At 49.1% G+C, this 12,458-nt stretch overlaps 1 protein-coding gene across 1 annotated transcript; it reads right to left on the bottom strand.

Annotated features, from left to right (window-relative positions):
- Positions 1-3,769: 3,769 nt before the first annotated feature.
- PLEKHF1 (pleckstrin homology and FYVE domain containing 1) lies at positions 3,770-11,956 on the bottom strand. Its single transcript, XM_064459487.1, has 2 exons — positions 11,855-11,956; positions 3,770-6,080 (listed from the first exon to the last, which is right to left on the bottom strand). Exon 2 carries the CDS (start codon positions 6,066-6,068, stop codon positions 5,247-5,249), a length of 822 nt encoding a protein of 273 aa, XP_064315557.1. The 5' UTR covers positions 6,069-6,080; positions 11,855-11,956; the 3' UTR covers positions 3,770-5,246.
- Between the last annotated feature and the right edge of the window lie 502 nt (positions 11,957-12,458).

Raw genomic sequence — 12,458 nt, 5'->3', positions numbered from 1 at the left:
CCTTGCCTTCTCACAGCTGGGCCATGCTCTGTAAAGTGGTCATGGCAGGCTAATGGCTACGTGGGGATGCAATGCATGTTAGGGGACATGGTTCCTCCTGCAGGCTTCAATGGGAGGGGGAACAAATCGATGGAGAGGCCTCAGTGTCATGCTTACTTTTCCCTCTGGTGTCTCTGGAAGATCCTTTGTGTATTGAACCGCCAAGGGTCTGGTTTTACCTTATGTATAACTCTTCTGATAATAACTGTGTGTGACTTTTTTCCCTTGTTGCTGTCTGTTAGAGGAAAAGAGGCCTGCCTCACTTTCAGTTAACAATTTTCCCTTCTCAAATCCCATTTTTTCTAAGGCTTTCACCAAAATACATTGGTTTTAGGACAAAAAAGGAGAGGCTAGACAAAGCTCAGAGGGGTGCAGTGTTCCCTTGCTGTGTGGGGAAGCCGGGTCAAACCACTACGGAGCAGAGTGTCTTCTGCCAGCAGTGATCCTGCTGACCATGCAAGAGAGGGCTGTAAACAAGAGAGTACTCTGCTCAAGCAAAGCCTTGTATCCAGCTCCCTGCCTTCTTCTCTCTGCCCTTCCTACAACAGCAAACTAGGGAGGTTGTGTTACACAACCTCTTGATACGAGGTTTATGGAAAACCTGCCTATGACGTATTTTAATTTCTGGGCCTTTTCAGAAATGAAGTCAAGTGCCAGCTTCAAAGGGAATTGCTCAGTGTTCATCAGTACTCAATACTGCCTCTCTGCCTGCCTCGTCTCCTCCACCTGCCATCTCAGGATGGCAGCACTGACTGCTGTGTCTGTTTGGAGGTTTTACACACAAGTGTGCAGGCAGGGGAGGTGCTTTCCCGTATGTGTGCATGACACTGGGATTTATCCTGCCTGTGACATGCAATGTAAAGCAGACCTGGCTGTGTGGCCCTTCTATTGCTTTACACCATGGCGTGCAGCCTGTGTTTCCCTGGAGCGCAGCACTCCTCCCCAGGTGCTCTGGAGCGCATCTCCAGCTCTGGGTCTCAGGCAAAGGTTTCTTCGACCTGTTTTGCCATATTGTGTCCACCATGGAAGTAACATTAGTGTAACACATTTTTCCTGCCAACACAGTCTGGAGCAGAAAGAGTCAGAAACAGAAGCCTGTATTTTTTGTTGGAGACACAATGCTTTAAAGCTCAGCAGCAGTTGGGACCATCAATGTTCCTCCTACTAATCAAAAATCCCAGGCTGAGGAACACGACAAACTGCCTTGCAGCAATAGTGAGTTGGAAGAGGCCATGGGCTGCAGCAGAGCCAGAACTCTTGCTTGGATAAAAACTAAGTGTTTGAGTAACTGGGAGCAAGAATCTGACTGTGAAGCTGGCTTGCTTCACTCTGCTGCCTCTGAATGCTTGTGAACTGCTGAGTCAGCACCATGCTCTGGAGTTGTTGGTGTGCCTTGGCTGTGCCTCAGGGCAGCAGAGCACATGTGTTTCATTCAACCTCTTTGATTCTTTCTTTTCAGTGTATTCACAGAGCAAATCTCCCCATTACCTTTCCTTTGGCTTTTGTGACCTGCTGCTATAGTACTGCTGTCTCTTACTTACCTTCCTACTGGCTTTGGAGAGCAGAAGAGGATTCTTGCTTCACTTCATGGCCCTTAACTCTGCTTTCCTGTCTCTTTGCTGGAGAATCCCTAGCAGTTTCAGCAGGTCTGATGCTAACATTCAAGTTTTGCTTTCCATATTCAGTGCGCTGGTGTTCCTACTGCTCCTGACAGCTATGGGGACTGTCCTCTTGCTCTTGTGTACCCAGCTGGAAAGGAACCATGTTGCTGAGGACCAAAAAACTTGCAGTTTTCTAAAAGTACTTGGGCTCCAGTTTCTGCTCGAGGGAGCAGAAGCGATTTTTAGCCAGTTTGATTTCCTGAACTAGTGCAACCTGAGGTCAGGCAGTGCCAAGGCTGGTGTGCAGCAGAGAAGGCTGCATGAGGCTATGCTCTTTGGGCCATGACACCTTCAGGCAGGGGTTGAGTGAGGAACCCTTTCTGGCAACTGATCCTCACACACCATGTCTGGGAGCCTTTCAGAAGGATGTGACGCCACAAAATCCCTAGCCTGAAGATATTTTTCCAAAGTAAGCATTCAAGCTATGGCTCTTCCTAGCAGCATGGTTTTGCAAACTAATGAATCCCTGGTAGGGCATTTATTTAGCTCAAAAATACCCCAATCAATCAGGAAATGCCCCATTAATGCACTGGAGATAGAATCAGGCTGGAGAATTCCAGGCTGGACAGTAACAGCACAGCCCATGATGTAAAACCCATGTGTTCAGCAGGCCAGAAGCCAGGAGCCCCAGGCTCTAATCCCACTGCTGAGCTCCCCAGCTTGCTTAATAAAACTACAGGAAGAGGGGAGAGGCTTGGTTTAAATTTCCTCATGTTTTTCTGGACAGGCTCAATTTACCATATGTATTAACAGTTTAAGGGTCGCTAGGTTACTTTGGCTTTCTACATGAATGCTTCTCAAACCTGTGGCAGCCCTAGCCTTTCTGGGTCTCCCTGCTTGGCAGCACCTGCGGCATGATACTCTGACACTGCCTGCACGGCTGTGGAGCTGGGAGCAACACTGAGCAACTGGCTAGCAATAGGGAAAGGTCTGGGAGAAGGTGCTGTAATGCACACAAGGCAGCATGCGTGTAAGAAGCCTCTGGAAGTGCAAGTGTTCATGTGCACCTCCTCAGCTCCGTAACACTGTGTTTCAAAATATCGGTATGTATGTGATACGAGTTGCCCTTATTCTGAATTATTCACAAGAGTGTCACAGCTCTTCCACACTTGCCTCTTCATCACACCTACCTCCTGTAAGGAATGGGGATGTAGTAGTTGCTGGAAGGTGTGTGCATTTCCACAAAGGCCATCAACTACAACATGCACAGAAAAAAGGGGGTGGGTTGTTTTTGGTGGCGTTTGTTTGGCTTTTGTGTTGGGTGTGGGTTTTTTTTTTTTTTTCCTCCTGCTGTGATTGAGAAAAGCTCTTGCTCAACAAGAAGACATTTGTTAGAAGCATGCCTGTCCTGCATTAGTGGATAAAAGACAGTTCATAGCTCTTTTGAGGTTGATAATAGTAAGACCTTTGGACACATAAGAAAGAAAAGCTGTTCTCTAAGAGAACTAAGAAGTGGGTTAAACACTGGATTACATTTCTGGAACCAGTTACTAGGAAGAAACAGGAGTTTTGCCTCAGGAGCAGGGAACTGGAATGCCAGCTACGGACTGGTGTTCAGCGGCTGGGCTATTTTTGGCTTGTGAACTGTTCTATTGGCTGTTTGTTTTTAAGGTCATTTTCTGTTTGCATAGCAGGTACACCCTTCTGGTGGGTGGGAGGCATTATAAAAACAATCACTGTTGCACAGAGTTACGAACTAATCTTGGAAAGGGATGGGAAAAACAGAATTCTGTACTTATTGCTTTAAAACCCCAAACCATCTGCTTAGGTCATAAGTTTTGTTGACCTACTCTGAGCTGTCCCCCCACAGAAAAAATACCATTTCAATTAATACAGACTACTGCAGGGGATTGCAAAAGACTTGGGAAAACTCAGTCAGATGATAACATGGTATAAATATAAAGGCAGCATCAGATCTGGCAAGTTTTTTTTCACTCGTGCTTACCTTCAAGCAGTAAATAGAAACACAGAGCATTCAACCCATGGCTGAGGAGTCGGAACCCAGGCCAGCCAGGCCTGAATCCCAGCTCTTGTTTAAGACTCTCGTTAAATAACAACATGCTTTGTCATATTTTCCTGGCTTCTTCCTCTTGGCCGTGTCTTTATTCACACACAGTCAAGTCATACAAATTCATTGGAACAGTGGCAGTTTACAAAAGACGGTAAGAATTATTACTTTCAACTGAAATTTAAAAAACCCTAAGTCTGGCCATCTGGTAGGCAATGCACTGTTTGGAACTGGCCAGGGTAAGGAAACTGTTTATAACATTGGCAGTGTACTCCTAGCCATGTTCCTTTTCAAAAGCGTAAAATACACAACATAAATATACTAAAAGTTTGTAGAAATGTCTGCTGCAAAACAATTGCTGTTGTCTGATTTTAGTATATTTACTCCCACGCTATATTATGATAGAATATTTGAATAAATATGGTTTATTTCTAACTTAATTTGAACTTTAAAGTTGATCTCAAGTTAACTGTAAAGTCTTGGGCTCCAACCCTGGAAGTACATTAAGGACCTTAACTTTGGACTCTTGAGACTGATAGACATCAGGGGAGCCCACAAGTGAGCACTCAAAGTGTTGGGCTCCTGCTTGGGAAAGAAGTGGAAATTGAAGTGCTGTACTTCATAGGATCTTAATTTGGGGTATTTTCCTGGATTTTTCAAGACTTCTAACAAGTCTTCCCTGGGCTATTCTTTTACCTGATAGGCTTGAGTTCATCAAGTTGCTGGTAATCTGGTAGAACTGCCTGTTTTTGAGATCTGGGGCTCTGCAGCTAGTTGAGTCAACTGTAGTAAGTCTCCCCCTCCTTATCTCACTCGTAAATATTTTTACCTCTCCCTTTCCCCTCTCGTTCCTCCCTCCCAGCCCAGTACCACCAAAATGGCCTCTTTCCATTCGAGAGCTAGATGCTCCAGCACTTTGCTAAGGCTACTCATGCCAAGCCTCGTATGAGCTCCCTGCAACTGGAGCACCATTTCCTTAGTGTTTCCAAAGTTAAGAGACCTGGGTGTAGAAATGGAAGCCCATCATGACCTTACTGTGCGGGGATGAGTGGCCATCCCCACAGGCTGGCACACTTGCAATGAGAATCTCTGATGTAGATGCAATGCTCATGGAAAACGGCATCCAGAGTGCCCCTCACCATGACAGAGTAATGCACCACTAGCAGGCAAGCATGTTTAACTCCAGCATTTCTTGCTCCTTTTTCACCCAAGAGTCAATCTCAAAGCATTTGAGAAGTTAGTATTGTTCTGTGTTTGCAGACAGGAAGACTGAAGGGTGAGTTCATTTGGCTAAGGCTGATCTGAAGGTCTCTGCCCCAGTCCATGCTCTTCACTGAGCTGTTGTTCTCTGTGCTTGCATTGTATGAGGCACGTTCTCACAGGGGTAATCCCATCTCTGCTCCCCAGGCAGGCATCACACACGGGGGCCAAGATCCACTTTCCTAGGTATGGCCTCCAGAGAAAACATCAAGAAGGACATGCACTGGAAGCCAGAAGTTGGCTTCCCAATGTCTAAACGCCACTGACTCTCAAGGAGGTCAGCTATGGAAAGATGACCAGGATACTTCTGAGGTATAAAACTCTGTGTCTGCTGGCCACTGGTCAGCTTTGTCGTCGTCTGACTTGTCGCTGTCATCGCCACTAGAGGGTTCATAGCCTGGGATTGCAGAGCAGATTGGCTCTGGCTGCCTGCGATCTGCCTCCACCACCACCTCCTTTTCTGCCAGCAGCTGCCTGTAGCACAGGTTGCAGACCCTCAGGGGCTTGGGGGACAGCCGGGGCATCAGGAACCTCTGCCTGGAGCAGTCTGCGCAGACGACAAAGCCACACTTGCGGCAGTGGTGCCTTCGGGTGAGCGTGGAGAACTTGGTCTGCGTGCAGCGCATGCAGATGTCCGTCGCCTTGTCCGGGATCCAGGGGGCTGCATGCTCTGTGGAGGGCTGCCGGCCCGTCTTCGACAGGAGGTGCCTGATGCACTCCTCCAGATGGCTGATCCACTCCTTTCTCTCTGTGAGGGATGCCGCAGAAACAACAAAGGACTTTTTGGAGGTTTTAATCATCCAGCGGTTCTTCATCTGCAAGGTGTCTGGCAGCATCTCCAAAGTGACATCTTCAAGGGGAATGATGTGCTGGGAATTGTACTTCCTTTTGTTGATGACTATGCTGCCATAGACAAGGATGTCGTTGAAAAGGAAGAATATGCGAGGCTTTGGTTTCTTGCGGCATTCTTTGGTTAAAATCCCTTCTCCGAGAAGGACCCTTCCTGGCACAGCTAAGGGCTGTCCGGAAGCCCCAAAGCAGTTTTCCACAGCAGCAATGCGCTGGCTGTTGATCTCAGTGTTCACAAGATGGTCCACCATCTCCAGCTTTCTCTAAAGAGAGGAAAAGAAAGAGGGGAATAGCGAAGCTGCCAACATCTGCACCTGGGTGAGGCTGAGTAGTGAACATATACACAGGTGAGATGCTCCTAATGCAACCTGAGATAACAAGTAATCTCCTTACAACTCCTCACTTTAGTTTGTTACCTTTTTAAATTAAATTTTCAAACTTTCTGACCCCACTTTGCAACAGCCCAGTCTATACTGGGATAGTTCAGTTTGCAGCAATGGAAGCCCCTGAAGGCAGAGCCAGCTCTTCCATTACAGCTGTGCTTTTTACCTGTAAAACTGCATGCCCATAGTGCAGGAAGCCAGTTGGTCTGAACCCACTCTTATGCAGGTATAAATACTTGCTCAGAAGTTACCATACTATGACAGCTGAAGGGTGTCAGTGTCACCCCACCTCTGTCCCTGTCAGTGCTGGCAGCTGGGAGCGCAGCTGCAGCAGGGAGCTAACTGCTGCTGAGCTGGATGTAGGCTCAGGGAGTTCTGTGGTCTGGGGAGCAAGCCTCCTGTTTCTGACTGCACGCCTGCTCTCTTGAGGATTAGTTACAGACACACACACCCCATCAATACCATTTTGGGCCAGAGCTGAGGGAGGAACAAGAGTGCGGTATCACCTGCTCCCACTGGTCCTCCCTGCGTGACAAAAATGGGAAAAGAAGAAAAAAAGCACAGGCTCTGTGAATAAACCCACATCAGCCAAGCCCCTCCTCCATTACCCCAGCTCTGCTGGGGCTGCTGGTGCTTCCAGTTACAAGACATCATTCTGAAAACAGTCTGATCTCTGCTGAAGGGGAAGTGGAAAGCAGCCCGCTCATCCTTGCCCACACCTCCATGCCCTCCTTCTCATACAAGCCAAGGTTTCGATGGTCTGTTGGTTTTGCTGTGGTTTTTTTTAATAGAAAAATCTAGATAAGGGTAACTCTGAAGCGAAAGCAAATGTTTTGCTATTGTAGTTTGCAGTAAGGAAAGTGCTCCATGCTGTAAATTCAACTTTTCGTTGCACCTAGACCCTCCTGCGCTGAAGGGTGCTGCCCAAGGCCTGCTGGCCATGGGAACATGAGTCATTTCTTCCTCCAGCGAAGTAGCTCAGCCATCACGAGGCAGCTCTGAGATCACAGGGATGTGTGTCACCCTGGTTGCTGCTAGCAGTTCACTGAATCTCTAATGCAGAACCATTCTCCACTGTTTTCCTTGTCCTCCATGTCCAGAGTCCCTGTAGCCATGGAGGCTGGAAGGGAAAGGGAAGAGGAAGAGGACAACATGCCCGGTCCTGTGTGTTTGGGACAGTGATGATTTACATTCTTCCCTTGCCCTTCACCCCAAATCACTCCTTCAGTATGCTAGAAGGGAAACCACACAGCCGCTGCTCAAGGCTGCTGCATGCTGTTTATGTCTCGCCTGAGCTATTTACAAAAACTGGCCAATTCCTCTGACTCCCCAGAATTTTTTAACTTAGAGCAGGCTGGGGTTTCCTGTGCAAAGCTAAGATGCTGGTTTAGCCCTGGCAGACCTGAATGAAGCAACCCACCCTGCAGAAATAGCTTTCACCAAGAAGTGTTGTGTGGCCACTGCTCCTGAAGAGCTGGCTTCTGTGATGGCAGGTATGGGGATTTCTTGCTCACCATGAAGATAACACCTTCAGCAGCTGGGGCCTTGCCTGAGCCTGCAAGAATGCCAGTGTGGCGTCCACCATCCCTGCCTGCTCCATGGCAAGAGCTACCTCCCAAGAGTTGTTGGGATCATCTCAATACCAACGTGGTAAGGTGAACACAAGCTGAGAAGGTACTACAAGAGGACAAACCCAGGGTTTCTCTCAAATTAGAAGGAGGATCCCAAGACCTCCAACTTCCTTCTGGAAGGATGTGTATGTTCAGGGCCTCAAAGCACCAGAATGGATTTGATGGACTTGGAAACTATTAAGCATATCCACTCACGTTTGCATTCTCCAGCATGGAGGGCAATTTACAATTAACTGCAATGCTGTGACCAGGGGCTGCATTCAGCCAGACAGGGGGAATCCAGGGACCTGATGCCATCAGCAGCGGCTGAAGTAATGCCCCAACCAGCCTGCCATTTCAGCACAGACGCACAGAAGTTGTGTGAAGGGATTCATGACTTGCCATCAGGAGAGGACAAAGGCTCTGTTCCCCTCCTTGATCTGTCAGACCAAGTGGACCTGTGCATGGAGGGGAACTGCTCTGCCGCAGGACATACGTTGAAATCAATTCTGAATTACAACAATGCAGCATGTGTTTTTTTTCCTCTTGCTCTTAAATACACAACTGAGGCTGAAGAACAAACAGGCAGGGAAAACTGTGGTCCACAACTGAACACCAAACTCCCTGACTGTGAATACCCAGAGTCTCACCTATCCTGTGATGTGATCTCTCAGGGTTTCCTACAAACAAATCCTTGGATGAGGAACTTTTGAATGAAAGAGCAACATGAGCACACAAAATAATACAGGGGAAAAAAAACCCTGAAATTACAGTTTGGGAAGGTGGTGCGGAAAGACTGTGAATGCAGCAAAATACTGTCAAGAATTTTCAGAATCTGGAAGCAACACTAAGTGGGATAAACCAAAGTAGTTAATCCTGCTCCAAACAGTCTCACTTCCTCATGTATCTGGGTTATGGAGTCCAAGCTCTTAGCCTGCTTCTTTTACTTTTATGTACTTTAGAAGCATGGCCCCAACCTCTCAAGCAAGTATGGTTCTTGACACAACTCTATTTCTAGGGATCTCCAAGTACCAGATCCCAGAGGAAATGAAAATATTTTGTCCAATATAAAGGCCATGCCTGCAAAGAGCCAGGAAACATAAGCTCATTTTCAAAGAGGAGTGCAAGCCCTGCTGCTGTGAAAGCTTTAGCCATTGTATCGATTTGGGCCCCTGCATAGGCCAGAAAGCTCTTGGACTTGCTGCGTGGAGCAAATGGAGAAGGGGATGGACACAACCTGGCAATGTGGAAGTAAAGAAAGTGAGCTCTCATTACACATCACATCTCCACCTGCAGGGTTGTCCTTAGTCCTCCACCCCTCTGGTTTGTTACCTAGTTAAAATGACATGAGTTAACCAAAGAAAAGCTAACTCTGTTCTGGGAAAATCTTCCATGCTAAGACTAAAACTGTCAGCTGCTGCTCTAGCCCAGCATATTTCCCAAAGCAGTTTTCCTGGGGAAGCAAACGCAGCATGGTTTTTTTCCATCTCTCTCCTCTCGGGTATAAATGACTGGAGAACAGCAGATACATATACTAAAGAGCAAAATAATAGGAGGGGTGGGATTCACATTGCCTACCTTTAGGGTTGGACAACTAACTCTATCTCTCCACACACCCCCCCTTTCAGTTGGAGGTGGGGGGGAAGGAGAAACAGCCATCTGCAGAGGGTGACTCCCCTCATCCCACCACACACAAGATAATCCCACCCTGAGCTCTAGATAGTGCTCAGCTCGAGTAACCACGTACAAACTAATTTCATGTTAATATTGTGATTCACTGCAAATAATAATCAGTTTGGCTTTGGAAGTACTCCAAATTTGGTAAATAAAGATAGCTGCTGAGTATTATTATGGTCTCTTTTACTTGGAGACTCCCTTTGGGACAACAGTGATGAGATATAAAAATGAGGATATAAATTCTAATCTATTTGATTCATTTTGGTAAATATTTTTTCTTCCTGTTTTTTCAAATTTGCTCTGTCAGCAGGGTCAAGGTGCTTATTACCAAGTGATATGTATGCATGTGCACCACAGGCGGCAGAAGCTTACACAGTTGAAACGAGGCAGGAAGATACACCTTACTGGTGTGATAGGTTTCACAGGAGTTTTTGGCATGGCAAAGTTTGGAGTTGTTTTGGTCAAGATCTCTTTGTTCTACATGTGATCAAATATTATGCAGTAAATATATAACTCATTGAATATGACTGATATTCAAAAGAAAATCAAACCTATTTCAAAACCAATTGCAAAAGAAAAATAAACCTTTTTTTTCCCTCTGCACTCAGTTCCAGAAGTAAGCAAGCTACGTCTTTTAACAATGGGCACTTGTTCACTTGTGATTACAAACAGCCATGTTGATGCATCCATGCAAAGCATTTTAACTTAATCTCCCAGGTCAGCGAGTCTGGGGTATGTTTTTCAAGTCTGTATGTACCTATGGCTTAGGTGTAGCAATGTAGCAAGCTACTTTACCTGGTTCTTACTGTCAAATGGAACTGACGGTCTTGGCATCTATTGCATACCTCATGCATACCACATGCAAGGGATGGTCCATGAGTACCAGTACCGGCATGCTGAGAACAGATCTGACTGCTGGGCCCTGAGCCTCACCTCTCCGCAGCGCTCTCTGACTCTCTCTTTCTGCTTTGCTCAGCCGACAAGTCTCTCCTGGCATCAGGGCTGGCATAAGCTCTTCCTTGCCAAGCACAGTAAGCAGGATGCAGCCACCTTTTACCCAGAAGAGGCATCAGGAACAAGAAGAACATAGTTCTTGTTTTCCGGCCTGAGGGGATTTTGGCTTACCTTTCCCTCCTTCCTAGCATGCTGTAACTACCGGGTGACTGGGGGCAAGGGGGGTAGCCCCTCCAGCTGTGCTCATGAGGAACCTGATTCAGTACATGTATATTTTGGGAATGATTGTCACATTAGGCCTTTGACTGAGAAATGCCACCAATCCCATGGGATACAGACTAGCCAAGTTACCGAGCTGCTTGCTGCTGTTGCTTGGCATGCCCAGGACTTTTGGCATGTAGAACCAGAGCAAGGGGACTGCTGAGTGGTGGCTTTTGAGGAGCTCAGACTGATGCTACCAAAACCAGCAGCTGGTAGCCCGAGCTCAGTTGTGGCACTTTCGTGTGCTACCCAGGCACAGAGGAATCCGAGCAACTTTGTACAGAAGGAAGGAAAACCTGAAACTCAAGGAAGAGCCTCACCCTCTCCGCCTCCCCTGCTCTCTGTTCCACACACACATCCTCACACGGTGCAGCAAGGCGGTACTCTGCATGCACCTCCTGCTCCCCACTCTGCTGCTCATCAGCATCAACCTGGTGAGTGGCCATAAGGAAAAGACCCCCATAAGGAACTCTCAGGTGTTGGAGCTGGAGGCGACAGGACTAATGCAACAGCATTGGTCAGGCCACCCGTTACAGGCTCAGGCTGGACAAGTACTCATGACAGAAGATGTACACAGGCTTGCTGGTGAGGGTGGGTAATCACCAAGGGAGGAGATGAATTCTCCATCTTTCCCAATGCCTGAAAGCCCACGTACCTCTTAGAAGAGGTGTAATGGGCAAAGGTGGGGGACTCCTCTTACCATTCTGCAACGGGATCAATTTCTGTGGCATTGGTACATGGTCAAACTTGGTAACTTAAGAGTCCCTTCTACAAAAAGAAATAAATCGTCACTCTAACCGGTGCTCAGGCCATGCAGAGACGTCCGGGTGCGGCAGACCGGCTCCCTCGTGAGCGGGTCACCGCACACGCGTGACGGACGACCCGTGGGCGGGCGCCGGTCCCAGGCCGGCAGGGCACACTGCGGGCCTCGCGGGGCCGAGCTATCCCGGCAACGCCCACGGCCTCCCCCACTGCTCTCTACTACAGCGGGCGGAACAGCGGAGCGCAGCCGCCGGACCGCTCTCCTCCCTCCCACTGCACCGACCCGGCCCGGCGGCGGAAACCACCGACTCTTCCAAAACTCCCCCCCTCCGCACAAGCTGCCCGTCCAGCCGCCGCGCCGAGCCCCCGCCCCGCCGGTTGGCCCCATACCTTCGCGAAGGGCCCCGGCCGCCTCCGGCGAGCTCTCCCCACCACCCCGCACCAGGCGGCTCCGCTCCGCCGCCGAGCCGCGCTGCGCTCCCGCGACCCCACCCACCACCAATGGGCGCCGCTCAGGCTCAGCGCGCCGCTCGGGCCACGCCCCCTCGCTGGGCCGCGGCCAATTGCGGAGCGGAGAGGGTGCTGAAGGGCGGGGCGGGGCGGGGGCCGCCAGGGGGCGTCGGAGTGCAGCTTTGTCGCTGCTTCTCTCGTAGTTGGTGGGGCTGACTAACGGCGCCGGCAGCGGTTGGGAGTGGTGACCCGTGGGCGACGTCGCCGCCTCTCCTTAGGCGGTACCCTGTCCGTGCAGGGGCTGTTGCTCCTCGGGGAGCCGCCAGCAGCACCTGTTGCCACTGCGGCGGCTGCCACCAAGCACCGCTCGTGTGTGTTGCCACCGTGAGTGCGGCAGGGTGGGTGAGCTGGGGGCCGTGGGCGCCCCAGCATGGGTGAGCTGAGCTTTGGTCCTTGCCTGGCGCTGTGAAACAACCCCGAGCTACCCAGGCCTGCACTGATGTATAATTAAGGTGCTGGCTCACTTTCTTTAATGGGAACTGAT

Source organism: Phalacrocorax carbo, chromosome 8 (assembly GCF_963921805.1).
Source record: "Phalacrocorax carbo chromosome 8, bPhaCar2.1, whole genome shotgun sequence".
NCBI lineage: Eukaryota > Metazoa > Chordata > Aves > Suliformes > Phalacrocoracidae > Phalacrocorax > Phalacrocorax carbo.
Note: the sequence above shows the minus strand (reverse complement) of the source record. Positions and strands in the feature narration are given on the sequence as shown.